This window comes from Ammodytes marinus (genome assembly GCF_949987685.1).
Source record: "Ammodytes marinus genome assembly, chromosome: 22".
Lineage (NCBI taxonomy): Eukaryota > Metazoa > Chordata > Actinopteri > Uranoscopiformes > Ammodytidae > Ammodytes > Ammodytes marinus.
The window spans coordinates 17854347-17873246 of NC_137226.1; the positions used below are offsets into that span (position 1 = coordinate 17854347).

The 18900-nt window shown below is 41.7% G+C and overlaps 1 protein-coding gene across 1 annotated transcript in view; it reads left to right on the forward strand.

Annotated features, from left to right (window-relative positions):
• Positions 1 to 18900, forward strand: part of ttll12 (tubulin tyrosine ligase-like family, member 12) — a 36271-nt gene that overhangs the window by 4936 nt on the left and 12435 nt on the right. The window contains exons 5-10 of the mRNA XM_080051428.1: positions 1593 to 1726; positions 2951 to 3027; positions 3465 to 3581; positions 8765 to 8959; positions 9428 to 9539; positions 10779 to 10930. Of these exons, the coding sequence (XP_079907554.1) occupies positions 1593 to 1726; positions 2951 to 3027; positions 3465 to 3581; positions 8765 to 8959; positions 9428 to 9539; positions 10779 to 10930 (787 nt within the window). The remainder of the gene's footprint in view (positions 1 to 1592; positions 1727 to 2950; positions 3028 to 3464; positions 3582 to 8764; positions 8960 to 9427; positions 9540 to 10778; positions 10931 to 18900) is intronic.

Genomic DNA, 18900 nt, shown 5'->3' on the forward strand with positions numbered 1-18900 from the left:
TAGTATAATAGGTCCTCTTTAAGCATAGTTGGTGTGTCACCAGATGGTGATCAGTGCAGTCACGATAAGGAGTTTGGGGGAGACGTCACTGTAGCAGAAGTCAGTCTTGTACTGTTACAATGTTGCAAAGGGATAGAGCACTTTTTATTTAGCTTGCTTTAGCGCCTTCCCAACCTCTTAGCCGTCTGGTCTTGATTCACTCAGTCCAACAGTGTGAGCATTAAACAAAGAGTTCTCTCGAATTGTCCGTTCAGCTGGGTGGCAAATGGTTAAGCGCTCTTCTGGTCGGTCCTCTGTGATTCAGCTGGAAAGGGTGATGAGTTCTCTAAGTCTTGCGATGTCTTGCTGCTCTGTGTCTCTGTCTCGTCCAGAGACTAAGTTCTTCTTCTTGGTCCGTAGCTTGCCTCTCTGGAGCGGTCGTTCCGAGGTCTGCTTGCTTCTGTCCGCGAGGTCCCGCCGAGGCTTAACTGACTTTTCCCTGCAGAATCTGGCCTTTTAATCTCTCACTTCACGGGTTGGAACTCTTTCTATCTCTTTGTCTCTAACTCCCCCTTTCTCCCTCCGCCTCGCTCATGCATTGCGTAATCTTCATGTTGCACTTGCTTGGGCCATTTCCTGATAATCTTAACAGTATCCCCTAACATACAGCTCTCTTTACTTCTTTCAACATACTCATGAATCCCTTCTTCACATTTCAAATTTCAAACTCTTCTTAATGTCATCCTACCTCCGTTGCACTTCATTATTCCAATACCTCAGTTAACTGTCGTAGAAATTTGATATATCTACAACTTTGTAAGAGATAAGAAAAAAAAATATATCTGTGCGTCACATATACTGATTACATAGTATCCTATTATCGATGGATGTGTAGGGTCGTTCCTTGGGCCTTTTCTGAGGCCTGCTCGTAACAAAGCATTATTATGGCTGTGTTCCAGGGATGAGAGGAGCAGTGAGGGATTCGGATTACTTGACACACACACACACACACACACACACACACACACACACACACACACACACACACACACACACACACACACACACACACACACACACACACACACACACACAGTTATTCTTCTTTTTACCCCTTTTCGGACGGGTAAAGCTAGTGTTAGACAGTTACTTTTAATTTCTGGATTTCATTGTATGTAAATATAACTTTATTACATCTGTCCATTTGTTTCGTAATTTTTAATTTTATTGTTTATTATTCCTTACTTTATTTTTCCCGTTACTCTCTGATGTTAGAGAGTAGGGGGGCCAGCAGGGGAAAAATATTTTTTCTCCACATATTTAAATGCTTACTATACCTTAAAGAAAATAACTCCATAAAAGTGAACTGTCCCTTTTTAAACTAAAGAAAGTGGCTCAGGTGGTAGAGCAGGTCGGCCAACGATCCAAGGGTTGGCGGTTCGATTTCCGCCCTGCCACTTGTGTCTGTAAAGCGCTTTGATTGCCTCGAAAAGCGCTATATAAATCCAATCCATTATTATTATTATTATTTTTGATACTGAGACTTTACATCTGTGAGCCGTATTGAAAGATTTCCACACAGAATAATAGTTTTTGTTTTAAAATGTCCACAGATGAGGTCACCCGGGATTATGCTTATGGAGAGCCCGACCCCCTGTTGAGGCAATGCCGTCTGTTACCATGGATCCCGGCTGATCTAGAGCACATCAGCAGTGTGACCACAGAGCCAGCAGACTCATACTATGAGGTGAGGACTGAGGGAAGTAAGGGCTACGGCTCTGAAATCGTTCAGTGATTTTGGTTTGTTGCACTTGGCAACGGGTACTATAGTGGACTGTTTCCAGAGGGAGGGTACTATCTGCTGACTGAGAGATCTGTTCAAAATAAAATAAAAAATGGGACCCAATTGATCTGCGCAGGTGTTTAATAAGCGGCCGCCGATGTGATCGGGGTCTGGACCTTTACGGGGGTTGCATTATTTAAAACAATTGGTCACATCCTGTTCCTTAAAAAAAGGTCTGGGGGGGGGGGGAACAGAAGTCTGTTTTTGATCACTGAGTGTTCCTCACTAAAATCATGCGTCTCGAATCTGACATAAGAATCATTGAGGCTCTGAGCAAGGTGCTGGTCACAGGTGTAGTTGGCTAATGAAACCTTTTTTCTTTTATCTTTCAGCCCGGTGATGGTTTTCATGCCGTCCCAGGCAGAGCCCAGATTGTTAGCTTTAAGTTGGCTCTCGATTTTTTTCTTGTAGGTCGTTTTGCCAGCCCAGACCTCTCTTTTTAATTTCTTTTTGCAGACCTATATGAGTTCAAAAGTTACAGTTACATTCCCCCAGCTTCATACAGTATGTCTTTGTGTGTGTGTGTGTGTGTGTGTGTGTGTGTGTGTGTGTGTGTGTGTGTGTGTGTGTGTGTGTGTGTGTGTGTGTGTGTGTGTGTGTGTGTGTGTGTGTGTGTGTGTGTGTGTGTGTGTGTGTGTGTGTGTGTGTGTGTGTGTGTGTGTGTGTGTGTGTGTGTGTGTGTGTGTGTGTGTGTGTTTGAGAGAGTGTGTGCATGCGCCCTCACTCCTCCACCTTTCTCACCCATTACCGTTGTTGGAGTCTGCAACATTTTCAAGGTCCAATCTACAGTATCTCTCTACCGGCTCCAGGTCACTCGGGTCTACCATTTGGTTTTCACCCTCCTGTGTGTGTGTGTGTGTGTGTGTGTGTGTGTGTGTGTGTGTGTGTGTGTGTGTGTGTGTGTGTGTGTGTGTGTGTGTGTGTGTGTGTGTGTGTGTGTGTGTGTGTGTGTGTGTGTGTGTGTGTGTGTGTGTGTGTGTGTGTGTGTGTGTGTGTGTGTGTGTGTGTGTGTGTGTGTGTGTGTGTGTGTGTGTGTGTGTGTGTGTGTGTGTGTGTGTGTGTGTGTGTGTGTGTGTGTGTGTGCGTGTGTGTGCGCGCTTGTGTTTTTCCGTGTGTGTTCCTCTCAAGGCCATTATCCGTGGGAATGCGGAGCAGCTGCCTGTAGAGATCCAGCCCCACAGTGTACCTGAAGACAAAATCCTCAAGTATGTGGGTCTCATCACAGACAATCTCAATCTTCAATGCAATGTTCCCAGTAAAATCCTTAGAACTTAATACAACATTTTATCTGACAGTGGTGAGGAAGGCTTAAGCAACACAGCAATTCTAATTTTGAAAGAGCAACAAATATGCACACACACATAAAGGTTTATCTTAACAGCATCAGAAGTCAACTTTTAAATTGCTAAAGTATAATATAAATATGTGCTACATCACATAGCTATAGTCTTAAAATTTAAATGTCTTTCATAGTTAAAATAATTTGGATTCATCTTGTTTTTAATCAGAGTTGTCAGTCCAATATCAGATACGTAGATTGCAGCCATATAGGACCCGATAGCGATATTGGATCGGATCGGCCCCATTCCTAATTCTTTATGTGTGTTGTCTTTTTAAATCTACATCTATGCCTTGCTCACAGGGTTTACTCTGAAATGTCCCAAGTGAGAAACAACCTGACACATCCACGCTTCCAGCTGACGGAGGACGAAAAGGAGGCAGACATACTGTGGAGCTATGGACACATCAAACACTACAGGTACAGGCAACACACACACACACACACACCATGCATTCACACTGCCCGGAGGAGATATTTGGGCGGTCAGACAATATGCAAGATATATATTAGGCTATCATTTAAGCTTAAAGCTATAGTACGTAACTTCTGTCGTCCCCATGAAGAATTCTGAGTAACAACATTGTCGACGCATCTACTGTACATGAGGTATGGCCTTGCTGATTGCACATGGATGCTATACCTTCTGCTGTAGGTCCAGGTTTTTTCTTAGCAGCAGAATCACCAACTGAAACCTATCTTGGGCTCTTCTTTACGAGTGCCCCCAAAAATTCTACATTTCTTATCAAAAGTTCAAGGCACCATATTGTATGTTGCGGGGTTACCTGATTGATCTACAGTACATATAGCGTGTGTTATTTCTGACACATTAGTTTCTATGAGAGCAGTTGCCAGCCAGAGTGGAGACAAAGTGCAAAGGCTCCTGGTTGTCACTGTTGCTGTACTGGTGTGGAATACTTTTGTTATTAACAGCAGCATATCTAATGTTTTCCTATTCTGTCTGCGGTTATGAAGGCAAATATGATGCTTGTTTTTGGATGACACTATACTCAATATAATTTTTTTTATTAATTAAACTCTGACGTCTTTTTTTCAGCTGACTACTTATTAAATCGAGGTCATTCCGCTTTATCATATATATCATCTTGAAAAACACATGTTTTTGTCCAGGTCCAAACAGTAGATACTATCTGTTTCCCGAGGACTCAACACTGTTGAATTCTAACCGTTTCTTTTGAATAAACACACTTTCCTCGCAGTAAAATGTGATCCCTGGAGAGTGTTTCAAGTTTGAAGAGTTATGAGTTACTGTTTCACTGTTGTTTACAGCAGCGGGGGGCCCACTGTTTAGTTTACAAAAAACATTCGAGCCTCACGTTTACGTTCCAGGTGCCTCCAAAAAAAATTTACACGGTGAAACCGTTTTTGGTTTCAAAAGTTAACCCGTTCAGACGCAATTTATTTGAAATCTTCACTCCTACACATGTTTTCAGAGGAAACAGGTCGAAATCGCTGTAGTAGGCATGCCAAGCCAATAGTCAGCGGTGACACTTAGCCTAGTAGATAGCTCTTCCGGTACAATTTGATGCATAAAACCTTACTGTAATCAAAAATTAATGCCACTAACGTTCATAAAGGTGAACAGAATGTTTAGCATTAAAATGTTATACAATCATAAGGAAATAGATTTAACAACAAATGTGTTCTGATTTGTTACAAACAGAATGATTTAAATACTAAGAATTACATGAAGAGAAAATATGTTTTTTTTAACTGTTACTGAAATGTATTATAATCCATAGTTAAAGCGGCTAAGAGTAACATTTAAATATATTTTAAACAGCCTCATGTTTCCTCTGATAATCATAAATTACCTTTAACAGCAAACGAGACCATCAGTGCAAAGAAATACGTTTTTAAATAGTTTTTATTACTGCTTTTGGTCTGGTCGCACACCCAGTCCGATTTTCGGTTCGCTCGTGCAGGCTCCATGGTCACATATCCGTATTGGTCGCAGATTTCAGTGTGGAGCAGCAACGCGATATGAGAAGCCTATCCCTCCAGGTGAGGGAAGGGGAGCGGGAGCCTTGTTTGAGACAGTTGTTTGTCGTCATAATGACTGATAACGGGGCTGAATCATCAAAGAAAAAAAAGAGAATGCAATGAAGAAAAGCTAAAAGGGAGAGTGATATAGGCTACGGGGGACGAGGGCGTTGCCAAGCAACGTGTATACAATTTCACGAGAGCGAAACTAGACTGCAGTGTTTACTCCTAAATGAATGAGCGGTTGGTACTAACACAAAGTTTGCTTTGCTTCACCATCATCAGATGACCATTATCTGAAATAGTCATTATTTACATCAACAACACAAACACATTACCTCATTGTGATTCATACTAACTGCCGTCTCTCGTTCATTCGCTTTCTGTGAGGACACGTAATCTTTCAGCTCCGTGAGAGAGAGTAGTTAGGTGACACTGCTGCATCAACTCATTGCAATCAGGTGTGTGTAGCACTGACTGGCATTAGTTGATGCAGTGTCAAAACCACTCTCACGGAGCCGAAAAGAGTCCTCACACTTTCAACACACGGACATGCACTATATTGCGCCCTTCTCAGTTCACACTCGCACGCCTGGCACGAGCTAGAAAACAGCTTTGCGACAGCGGGCGTCGTAAAAATACTACCGCTTTTGTCCAAAGGGGACACCAACGTGCCATGTTACTCGTAGTGGCTTTAAAGAAACTGTTAACAAAGTTTCAAATGTAGAACAGAGTCAGAAGTAAGCTTTCAGGAATCTGCAGATCTCTTTACTTGATCACGGAGCCAATTCACAAGCATCACAGAGCAACACAAGTCATTGACTAACTTCAACAGCATGCCACCAAGTCTTACAGTTAAGTTTGTGTGCTGCGTTTTGGAGTACATGTGTGTAAAAATGTGTGTGTGTTACACAGAGGATGCAGGTGCAATAGTTCACAGCCTGGCTAATATGTGTAGGGAGTCGATGCACAATCTGCAGTTCCTTCCCGAGTTCTCATGGGCATTTGACCTTGTGAACACGAGCAGGCCGTATATCTGTGTGGTGGAAACTCCTTGGGTTTTTAAGTTTACTGGGACAAAGGTTACAGCATGGATACAACGTTATAAAAACTTAAAACACTTCAATGCAAATGTTTAGCAGTAAGTATCATAACACAATACATTTCACTCACATAAACTAGCTGCAGGCTCTAGGAATGTAAACTTGTCCCTCCCCTGACACTCTATAGTGTCCAGAGCCCTTAGGTCGTCTGGGACAGGTCTACTTAGGGTGTATTCACACATGCCGTGTTTAGTTCGGTTGAAACGAACTCAGATGCACTTCTGCCTTCGGTGCGCATCTTTCAGACATGTGTGAATACAGCAATCGCACTCGGGGGCGGACCAAACAAACGATCCGAGACCCAGCTGAAGAGGTAGTCTCGATGCGGTTCCATACGCACTCTGCTGCAGTTCGTTTGTGGTGTGAATTTGTCCGGACTCGATCCGACCCAATTGCAGGAAGCACTGTGCCTTTTATTTTTTAATAAATCACCGTCAGCTTCACATTATGGGAAAGTGTTGCCGTTGTTGGGAAGATTAGTTGTGGTTTGACCGGGAGCCCCGAGCAAATATAGCCTATTACATTTGATAGACAGGACGCGTAAACATGCTGATGTGTTCAGCGATCAGATGAAGGAGAGGGGAGCGTCTCCCGCACAGTGCCAACAGGTTCACGCTGCGCTTTGAAGTGCGTGTTTTTAGTTTGCTTCCATGTTACGGTACCGTCAATACTATCCCCGTGTCAGTTTGGAGCTGAGCTGCGCCGAACTCACACCCAGCTGACACACGGCTATCAGCTGTGTGTCAGCATGAGCCCATTCCTCGCGATCCGCGCGTCCAGCAGCAAAAATACAGTACATATTATGTTTCACATCGTAGGCTACAAGCCACATCATTGACACAGGCCTACATATTATAACCATATGAAACAACAATAATTTTATGTTTTTTTATTTTATTTATAGGCTAGATGTAGGCCTATTTATTTATGTATTTATTATTTTTAACCCCATATCGTATCAGTTATATATTTCGCAGTTTTCACTTCGTGCTTCCTGCTTCTCTCCACCCCAGAATGTCTGTCCAATGAATGAATGACCTCAGATCACGTGTGGTTTTACTTCGTAAGCTGGTTCACTTGCAAAAGGGGCAATATGAAAGTGGACCACACCAAAAGAAAAAAATCTAAACTCTATTTGGTCTGGACCAAAGCAAGTGAACTAGCGGACCTTCCCAGTGTGAATACACCCTTACAGTCCCTAGAGTTAGGACTAAACAAGGAGAAGCAGCTTTTAGTTATTATGCACCAAAAATCTGGAACAAACTCCCAGAGAACTTGAGGTCTGCTGCAACTCTCAGTTCTTTTAAATCGAGTCTGAAGGCTTTTTTGTTTCCATTTTAACCTGCAATTTTCATTTTATTTGCTTCTTTTATTCGCTTTTAAATGTTTTATAATGTGTTTTATGTATTCTAATCTTGCCCCTGTAAAGCACTTTGAGTGGCCTTGTGTCTGAATTGTGCTATATAAATAAACTTGCCTTGCCTAGTGCACCTTTAACTCTTAGTGGACATTTTAATTTGAAATTCATCTCCTCTGCAATGGTTATAATACTACAACATGTATACTGGTGTTCCACCTTTTCTATTGTTCATTTTAGTGTACTTGTATTAAAGCAGCTACGAGTAACATTTAAATATCTTTTAAACAGCCTCATGTTTCCTCTGATAATCATAAATGACCTTTAACAGCAAACGAGACCATCAGTGCAAAGAAATAGGTTTTTATATAGTTTTTATTACTGCGTTTGGTCTGGTCGCACACCCAGTCCAAAGGGGCCGCCAACGGACAAAGTTACTCGTAGTGGCTTTAAGGGGCACTTTACACGGTGAAAACGTGACCGTTTTCCCGTTTTTGTTTTTTTTATAAACCGTTCAGACACAATTTATCTATGATCACTCTTGACAGAATACATTTGTGTATAAGGTTATCAGTGATACCTCCGGAGGAGCTCTTGCTATCGAATAAAACCCTTTGCTTTGAACACCGCATTATGTTCTTTTTATCACCACAAACTGCATTCTAGGCTCCTCACAACAACTACAGACTTAAGGTCGTACGAAAGCTTTGTCAATTCAGCATGGGATGGTTATCGCTAAAAAAATATTCTTAAGGTTTGGAATAAGGAGATAGCCCCCTGCTTCGATATGTGGCTCATGGATAGTACTCCGGAAATCCGTTATGAGATTTCAGGGAAAGCAGAAAAAATTTGAACAGATATGTCAGCCTTCCCTTGACTATATAGCAGTGCTGAAGTGACCTACATGACCTTTTTGACTTTTTATTCTTTGCTTATCATTTACCTATAGTTAACACGATGTCCTTAGAAGCCTGTAAAATAGAGTAGGCCATGTTAGTTGTTTATTTAGTTTTGTTCTTTTGTTTTTGTGTTCACTTTTTCAGTTGTGTGTTTTCTGTTCTTTTAAAAACAAAAAAAAAAGTATTTAAATAATAAAAAGTAAAAAAAAAAAAAAAAAAAAACTCCCTCTCCTCCAATAGGAAGCTGAGTGAGGAGCGGCCTCATGTGATGCTGAACCAGTTTCCCTGTGAGAGCCTGGTGACAGTGAAGGACTGTCTGGCTGCTGTGGGCCGCAGGGTGAGGGGAGGACCCGCGGCACAGTGGCTACCAGAGACATACAACTTGGTGACGGAGATGCCTCAGTTCATTAAGAACTACAAACTCAGACAACAAAGGTATTTGCGAACCCTATGTGTTTTTCATCATTAAGGGCTCCCTCCCACCAAATCACGTGGGCACACTGAAGACGCAGCTTTTTTTTCATCAATTTAATTTTTTATTGAGCCCCGTCATTTTTTTTTGCGGTCGAAAACAGTGCAGCCGGGCTCCATTTTGAAAGTAGAAAACAGGCTCAACTTTTGGATAATAATTGGTTTTGTCCGAAACGCTGCACTGACTGATTTGGTGTGAATGCAGCCTAACTATTAACAATACTAAGTATTACTTTGATATGAGTAAATACCTGTTGCCTTCTGTTGATTTGATCAGCACTAAACAAGGTTGTTAGATTTCATTTATAGTTACTGAGGCACCAACTGAAGATACAGTTAAATGGTTTTCTTGTTGCTTAGATTATGATGTCTTAAAGTGAGGAAGTAGATGTTTAACTGGATACATAAGAAATATCTGTGTGTGTGTTTCAGGGGAGAGGATAACCACTGGATCTGTAAACCCTGGAACCTGGCCCGTGGACTAGACACACACATCACCAGCAACCTGGACTACATCATCAGACAGAGAGAGAGCACAGCAAAGGTAGCAACACACATACACAGAATGATCACATATAAGACACCATCAAACCAGCTTGGCTACGGCATGTACATTTTAAACTGAACAAAAAAATTCATCAAACACTTCTTAATCTTCTTCCTTTAGGCCTCTGGTTCACAGAGGTATTCTAAATGAATTAGTCAATGTTCACCTTTTTAAAATATAAAATAATGTTTGTTGCATCTCGTACCGTTGGTGCAACTGCCTTCTCTCACTTAAAGGCATAGCAAGCTAGAGACCACATCCTGTGCAAAAGTAGCTCATCTATCTTCCATCTATCTTTCTTCTTCTATGTATGAAGCAAAAAACGTCTGTCTGTGTCTGTGACTCGCATATCTCTCTGACTGTTAGTCAGATTAGCCTGAGCTTCCGGATGTGGCTTGCGCACTGCACGAGGGTGTGCATCCTTGATTCTGAAGTGTTTTGGACCAAATATGTAGAAGTTTTCATATTTCTATCACGCTGGCGTGTGCATATACGCACATACTGAAGGCCACGTGAAGACGTTCATGAAGTAATCCCAGAGTAAAACATGCCTCCTTCTGATTTGATTGGCTGCTTCCTCAACAGTGACTGCCGGGATAACTTCCCGGGATAACTTCCCGGCAGTCACAGTCACGGCAAATACAGTTAATGTATACATTTAATAACAAATGACATGAACAGATTTGAACACAAAGAACAATATGTGCAACAACAATAAATAATCAAAGATATAATATTTCCTTCTTCTCTATAACAAAATAATAATGTTGAAAAATGAAAAATATTTAACTGCTGTAAACCAAAAATCAGGTTAGAAAACAAATAAACACTCCAGAGCTACAGCTTCCTTCACCAAACCTTTTATCCAAAACTTAAACCTAAAGAAAGAAAGAAAAAAAAGAAAAGAAAAATCCTGATTCTGCCTTTACACATTGCGATGAAGGATAGTGGCTCTTCGTGTCGCGATTCTCGGTCCGATACACATATTGTTTCAGACATATTCAATCAGCGTCGGCCAGTCTTTCAGCCGGAGCAATCTGATTGGTGGGGGGCTAGCCCGTCTCTGCTCTGCCACGGCAGTGGAGCAGATATTAGTTTCACTTTTGTCAAACATGATTTAGGAAGCTATCGATAGAATCGGAGAATGTTCGGATTGTTATGTCATTGTGGGCTAAACACAATCAGCACACAGCATTAGATTGTTCGTGCATAACATAACACGTGTGTGTTTTGCAGGTGGTGTGTAAGTACCTTGAAGATCCCGTCCTGTTCAGCAGAGAGGATGTGGGCATGGTGAAGTTTGACATTCGCTACATGCTAATGTTGCGCTCCTTGGAGCCTCTGCGTCTCTATGCCTACAACGTCTTCTGGCTGCGCTTTGCCAATAGGTACGTCAAACATGCATTCATACTGTACACATGCAAACATCCATTAATGTGTGGGTTATGAAGTGTGGTGGGAGAATATAAGATGTTCTAGTAGCCTGGAAATCCTGACCTGCTGCTGACAAATAAAATTTGCTCAGCCAGTTGGTCTGGACACGATCCATTGAAGCTCATTAACTATGTCGGAAAATTCGGAGTTGCCAATCAAATCGTGCTATATGGGTGTACCAGAGCCCTATGTATGGTGCTCTGGGGCGGATGCAACCGGATGACGACAGTGCTGTGCATGCGCCGCCAAAGCCGTGATAGTAAATAACAGAGATGGCTCCGGATACGTTGTTTGATTTTGAGACGGCTTTGGTCTCGACACTTAACGATTTGGAAGACAGCGCTCAAATCTTTTATTAGCAAGAAAGCGGAACGTTCTGTTGCAGACTGACCACTGCAATAAGTTTAATTTACCAGTTAACTGTTGTAATAGAAACGTGTTCTTTTGGTCCACAATTGTGACAGAAAAATAAACAAGGGAATTTGATCTATTTCGAGCTTACATTTTCAAAGCTTTAGTTTTATTTCAAGTCAATTGAAAAGGCAAGATTATGTGATCACATAATAAAGGGGTGAGTGTCAGAATGAATAAAACATTTTCAGTAGAGTCAAATATATATGAAATGTGCAGAATTCTGATTGGTTCCCGCAGAGGGTTGGCTCATGTTCTTGGTCCAATACCATGAGCTAGAGCTGTCAATGCCTAAGGAACAAAGGTTCCTATCTCACATGTCTCTCATGCGTTTTCCTGCAGCTAGCATCAGGAGTTTATCTGACCTTCCATTGTATAATAGTTAACAGAATGCCTCTTCTGTGCTGAAAAGATGTATTTCTCTCAAGGCTATGATTTTCCCACATGACTATCATGTAAAGCAGCAGTGACTGATATGTAATCAGTCACTGCTGTAAAGTGACTGATTACATATCATTTGCAGGGTTTTTCCTGGCTCAGAATGGGCCTTTGGGGGGTCAGTACACGGACCGACTTCTTTAGGGTCGCGACTAGTACACAGTAAAGGCGAAAAGTTTATGGATTTTCAAGAGGGGTGTGGGGTTAGGAGAGGGGAGTTTCTGTCCAGCCAAAGAGCATTTCAGTCAGCCTGTCAATCACTGCGTTACCATGGAGCTCACTGATCACTGAGCTCTCTTATTATATAAAAGTAAAGCTTAATCTTACAAAGTTCATAAGTATTCATTAGTATTTTTTGTACAGTTCTCCAAAAGGAAACTCCACGCATTCATTCATTTTCCTGAGATAATCTCCTAACTGGTTACATCCTCATTTCCCCTCTCTGTCATTTGTTATGCATGTACAATGTGTCAGTCTTTCATTGGTTTATACTAGTTCTTATCAAAATGGAGCCAAGTTAACGTCCTTGGTTCTATTTGATTATTGAACTTTAGAATCTCAAAGTCAGCTTGATCTCTCACTCACTTGTATCAGCTGTGTCTACAGAACACCCGATTCAAAAATGGAAGACTTTATAGAATACATGGGAGAATTACTTTCAAAGGCAAATCAAAAGAAGATATTTATCTGTGGGGATACAAACATTGATTTACTTTAAAAAAAAACTCATTCACTGACTGAAGAATTTGTAAATACACTGCATGTTAAGGCCAGGACACACCAGTCCGACACGTTCCGACTACCCAAAAACTGGAGTCGCCGTTTCAGGAAGCTCCAGTCTTTCCGTCGCGGCCCAAAAACACACCGAGACGACTGCTTATTTTCCGTACGTCCCGCGCTTGTAATGTCTCCACAACAGCAGGCGGCGCTAATCTGTATTGTGGCCCGAAAAAATACGAAAGCCGGAAATGATGGGGACAGCTCTCTAGAGCATAAACATAGATAGAAATACGTATTTATATGTATGGACCATAAGAGCACAATTTTTAGCAGAGAGTGTCGAGCATGGTGTCGAGCAGTCAACAAGGGTTGATGCATGTGACTACTCGCAAAACGAAACGAACAAACACATTAAAACGATGGCTAGCTGTTGTTAGCTGTTTGTGCTACCCGCCTCACTTCCGGGCTTCACTGATTCGCTAGCCCTCCACCAATCAAATTGCTCCAAATGAAAGACGGTCGGCCGCCAGGCTCAAAACAAGCCCGACGACCTCTACGTCGGCCGACGTCACGGCACACACCAAACAGATTCGTCTTTTTTTTTGACGACGGCGATTATCGGGCTGGTGTGTCCTGGCCTTTATGGGACTGCAGCCGAGGTCAGCAGACAGACTGACTGTTTTGAATACTTTTGCAGATGTGTTTAGACTACTAGAGAAGAAATGGACAAGGCCATATCACTATCTGCATTGTCACAGGCAGAGAGGAAAATGGAAAGCATGTCTGTTGTACACTGGCAATGAATAAGGAGACCTAAAATTGTGTATTGGAATGCATCTTCTTAAAAAAAAAGAAAAAAAAAAAACAGTTTTAACTGTATCAGTAGCTGTGTATCTGAATGTTATGGCAGTGGGGGCGGGACCTGATAAGCCTTTGGCTTCTCCTGCCACCCTTCGGACGATAACACAAAGTAATGTGTATAAATATGCAAAGAGAAAATTGTGTATTGTGTGTAATTGTCCGGAAGAATAAAAAAAGAAAAAAATTCTCGTCTGAGAACACAGTGTGTGTGTGTGTGTGTGTGTGTGTGTGTGTGTGTGTGTGTGTGTGTGTGTGTGTGTGTGTGTGTGTGTGTGTGTGTGTGTGTGTGTGTGTGTGTGTGTGTGTGTGTGTGTGTGTGTGTGTGTGTGTGTGTGTGTGTGTGTGTTTGTGTTTGAGTGTGCGTCGAGTTCTTCTGCTTCCCAATTTTTGGGATGGTATATGTAAATTGTTAGGTTAAGTGATTCCAGTATTTTTTATGCCCAATTTAGGAGTTTTAAAAATAGACGAGATCATCTTTAGATTCTTTCTGACAGTTCAGACAGCTGCATAGTGAACCCTCTCAGCGCAGTAGGATCTCTGTAGTGTAGGTGCAAAAACACATTACAGAGTTTCCCAAATACCAACTAAAAATAATTTGATAGTGAATTCAGTACTGGATGCTAACAAAGTGAGATGTCTCAACAGTGAGCTCTGCAACACAGGGACTGAAAGACATTCTCTTTTTTTTTTTTTTTTTTTTTTTTACGAATCATGTTTTTATTTGAGTTTTCCAACATCCACTTTGCCCAAACATACATAAAACATACCAGACACAGAAACAAACAAAGAATACAAGTTAATGGTGTGTAACTACTAGGCAACCTAATCATAGCAGTGGCCAATGAGAAGATACGTGACAATGCTCTACAAGAAGCAAAGAAAATAAACTTTGATATACGAAAGGTTGTAATAACAGAAGATTTGTTAAAAAAAAATAATTAAAATGCAAACAACAAAAAATCAACAAAACAAACAATTGTGGTCTGAAGGACATTCTCAACCAATGGAGGCATTCGGTGTTGTAAAACAATCTTCTGAGGGAAAGTGTGGAAAAGGGGGCTTACTGTTAAGTCTTTTATAGCTCTCTAAAACTGAACCTAGTTGGCTCATCTTGATCTTAGTTTGTTTACAACACGGATATAGAACAGACATGTGGCAATGGGAATGTATTCTAGGAATCGATACGCCATGAGAAGGTCACCAGTTGGCCAGAGATTAGATCTCCACTTTCCTGTGAGCTTTCAATCTCAACAACATCTAAATTGATAGATGAATTTGAATGTGTTATGTTAGTCAACTTTCACAGGTATCGGTTCCGGTTGCGATGCGGACAGTGTAGACGTGCTTTTTTGAGCTCCTCGTGGTGCACGAAATTATTCTAATTTAAACTGCCTTTTTGAACGTGAGACTCTTTATAGTCACTGATAAGTGGTTTGTTACTCTTTTGGGCAACTAAAAAGATGAATATGAGCATGTCCAGCAAAACTGCACGAGGTGGAAAAGGAGCAACTCCAGCTGCTAGCCGGTTTGGGTTTCAAGCTAGCAAGAAAACTTCAGACGTGCCGCTCGCCGAGATGGAGGAAGACGAGGACGAGCTCCCACTCATCTGGCAGAAAATGTCAAAAAAGCTTTTACAGTCTTTCAACGAGCGGTTCGATAAGTTCGAGCAGAATTTTCAGAGTCTCATGTCCGCCCAGCAAGCGCTCACTGAGAGACTATCGACCACCGAAAATGTGACAGCGGACCACGAACAGCGTATCCTCACCGTGGAAACCTCAGTTGCGGACATGAAACAAGAAAACAAACGGCTGCGCGCCAAGCTTTCAGATCTAGAAGGAAGATCCCGGCGCAACAACATCAAGATTGTTGGCATCCCAGAGGGTGAGGAGAACGGGAGGCCGACTGAATTTGTGTCCAATCTGATACCCAAGTTGCTGGGGGAAGACAAGCCGATCGTCATCGACAGAGCGCACCGCACTCAACAGCCCAAACCACCGGACGGCTCCAGGCCCCGCACCATCATCGCACGGGTGCATCTGGCACAAGAGAAAGAACGGATCCTGCGGCTCGGGAGACAGCGCACACTGGATTACGGAGGACACCGAGTTCTCATCTTTCCCGACTACACCGCGGAGGTGATGGAAGAACGGCGAGGCTTTCGTGCGGTGCTACAAAAGCTCAGAGAGAAGGAGATTCGGCACTCTCTGCGCTTCCCCGCCAGGCTTTTCATTCATCATCAGGGGCAAGTAAAAACATTCAACGACCCGGTGGAAGCCAGTAAGTTTGTTGACCAAGTAGCCTAACGTGAAATAGGCCCACAATTATGCTGGACTGAATGTAAGAGTCTAACTTTGTTTTGATCAAACTGTTAATGTGGCAGTGTTTTTCTTTCTCTCTGAAACCTATTTTTTCTTGTGTGCACCATTGAGGGACTGTGCTAAGGAGGTGCTTTTTTTCTTCTTGCTCTCCGGGTTTTATTAGCCGACGGTCCCAGAAGAGGATGGGGGTAACTCTGCTTCGTTTAGGGAAGCAATGGGTTGGGGTTTTGTTCTTGTGTTTGTTGTGTGTTCACCCATTCTGCATGTTGTTTTTTACTGGCTGCCAGTTAGATTTTCTGTTCATATTTCACCTTAATGCCATCATGTTTAAAGGCTCTATGCATACCTTCATGACATATGCAGGTACTTATAAATGAATAATATGCTTGACTCTATATCATTGGTCTCTTGGAATGTTCGCGGATTAGGTCATCCGATTAAGCGAGGAAAAGTATTTGCACTTTTGAAGTCACTTAAATCTGACATTATATTCTTGCAGGAGACACATGTTATAGCCACGCAGCACAGGAAACTCAGAGCTAATTGGATTTCACAGGTTTATCATTCATCTTTCACATCCAATGCCAGAGGGGTTGCTATTCTTTTCAGAAAGACGGTACCTTTTCGTTTTCATTCATCCAAAACTGACCCAAATGGCAGGTTTATTATCTTAACTGGACATATCAATTCACTCCCCATTACACTGGTAAACATTTATGGCCCTAATACGGATGATCCAGCTTTTTTTCGTAAGGTATTTGATTTGATCCCGGATGACGATTCAAGCCACTTACTGATTGGAGGTGACTTTAATTGCTATCTTGATCCATACTTAGACAGGCTGTCCTCTGCCCCTCCACCTAATATTCATACTGTACAAACTCTAAATAATTTGATGAAATCCAAAAGAGTGGTAGACATCTGGAGACTTCAACATCCTTCTGATCGTGATTATTCTTTTTATTCTCATAGACATAAGTCATATACACGAATAGATTATTTCTTAGTTGACACTAGATTAATCTCTAACATTGACCACACCAAGTATCACAACATTATAATTTCAGATCATAGTCCAGTTAATCTAAACCTTCAGCTGTCTGTCCCCAGGCGAGCCTATAGCTGGCGTTTCAATCCAACTTTGCTTACGGACCAGACATTTAAAGAACACATTGCAAAGCATATTTCACAGTTCCTTGAGACCAATGACAATGGGGAGGTGACTGACTCAATATTGTGGGAGACACTTAAAGTGTACATTAGAGGCCACATTATTTCTTATGAAGCAACACGAAGAAGGGCTAAGAGAAGCAGATTGGAAGTGATTGAGAAAGAACTGCCGGCTGCAGAACTGGCCTACAGAAACTCTCTGCTCCAGTCAGATTATAACAATATTCTTAAATTAAAATATGAATACAACTCTATTTTGGGAGATCAGGTTAGCAACCTTCTACTTAAACTAAGGCAGAGAAACTTTGAGTTTGGTGACAAACCGCATACGTTATTGGCCAGGCAGTTAAAAGGGGAACAGGCCAAAAGAGCCATTTACAAAATAAATTCAAGCTCTGGTCAAATGTTGACAGATTTAAAGGAAATTAATAACAGATTCAGAGAATTTTACTCAGATATTTACACCTCAAAATCAACAGCTCCACAGGAAGATATAAATAATTTTTTTGACTCTATTGAGCTCCCACAACTTGATGTAGTTTCCCAGGAGGATTTGGATTTAGACTTTTCGTTATCAGACCTACAGGAAGCCATCAAATCATTTCCCACTGGTAAGGCGGCGGGACCTGATGGGTTCGGACCAGAGTTCTATAAGGTCTTCCGAGATGCTCTTGCACCAATTTTGCTAAGAATGATTCATGACACGTTTAGAGACAAGAAGCTCCCATCTTCCCTTAATGAAGCAAATATCTGTGTTTTATTAAAAAAAGATAAAGATGAAACTGATCCCGGTAGTTACAGGCCCATCGCCCTACTCAATTATGATCTTAAAATAATAACAAAGGTATTGTCAAATCGGCTGGGAAAACATATAGCAACTATTATCCATCCAGACCAAACGGGATTTATCCCAGGGAGGTATTCCTTTTGTAATGTCCGCAAAATTCTCAACGTCCTACATGCCGAATACGGTAAAAAGGATGGAGCTGCTATATTGTCTTTAGATGCACATAAGGCATTTGATATGATTGAATGGCCTTATCTATTTGCAACACTTAAGAAATTCGGTTTTGGTGATAAATTTATAGAATGGGTCAAAATATTGTATAGTAACCCACAATCCGTTATATTAACAAATGGAGATAAATCCAGCCCGTTTTCTCTGCAATGTGGTGTCCGCCAAGGGGACCCACTGTCTCCTCTGCTTTTTAACATTGCATTGGAGCCCCTGGCAATTGGCATTAGGAAGCATCCAGATATTAAAGGTATTACACTTGGTGGTGCGGAGACTCGCTTGGCTTTGTATGCAGATGACCTTTTGGTCTGTTTGGATGACCCAGTAGTTTCTGTCCCCATCCTACTGAATTATATAAATTCTTTTGGTAAGATTTCTGGCTATGTTATAAATTGGGGAAAAAGTGAATTCATGCCAATAGCAGATCCATTGACCGATGTTTTCTTAAAAAATTTGCCATTTAGAGTTGTGAAGGATCGCTTCACTTATCTTGGACTTAAGCTGACCAAGGACCCGAAGCTTCTCTTCAGATTTAACTTTGAAGAGTCTGTAGAAAAACTGAAAGCAAATATTGAGTCCTGGAGGATGCTGCCCTTATCCATGATCGGACGGGTTAATGCAATCAAAATGGTGAGCCTACCCAGGTTTCTGTATCTTTTCCAGAACCTGCCCCTATACTTGAACGCATCTTTTTTTAAGAAGCTTGATTCTATCATCCTGCCTTTTATATGGGGTTATAAATCACATAGAATAGCAAAGGCTCATATTCATAAACCCCTCAAAAAAGGAGGCTTAGGTCTTCCCATTTTCAGACATTATTATTGGGCGGCTAACTCCAGGGCTCTTGTCTACTGGAACGGTACAGAGACGGAAAACATTCCCTCATGGTTACAGTTAGAAGCTTCTGCTGTCAAAAGCTCTTCACTACCTGCCCTCCTTTTTTCAAGGCCCGCCCCGGTAGATAAGTCATTTCAGAAAAACTTCACACTAA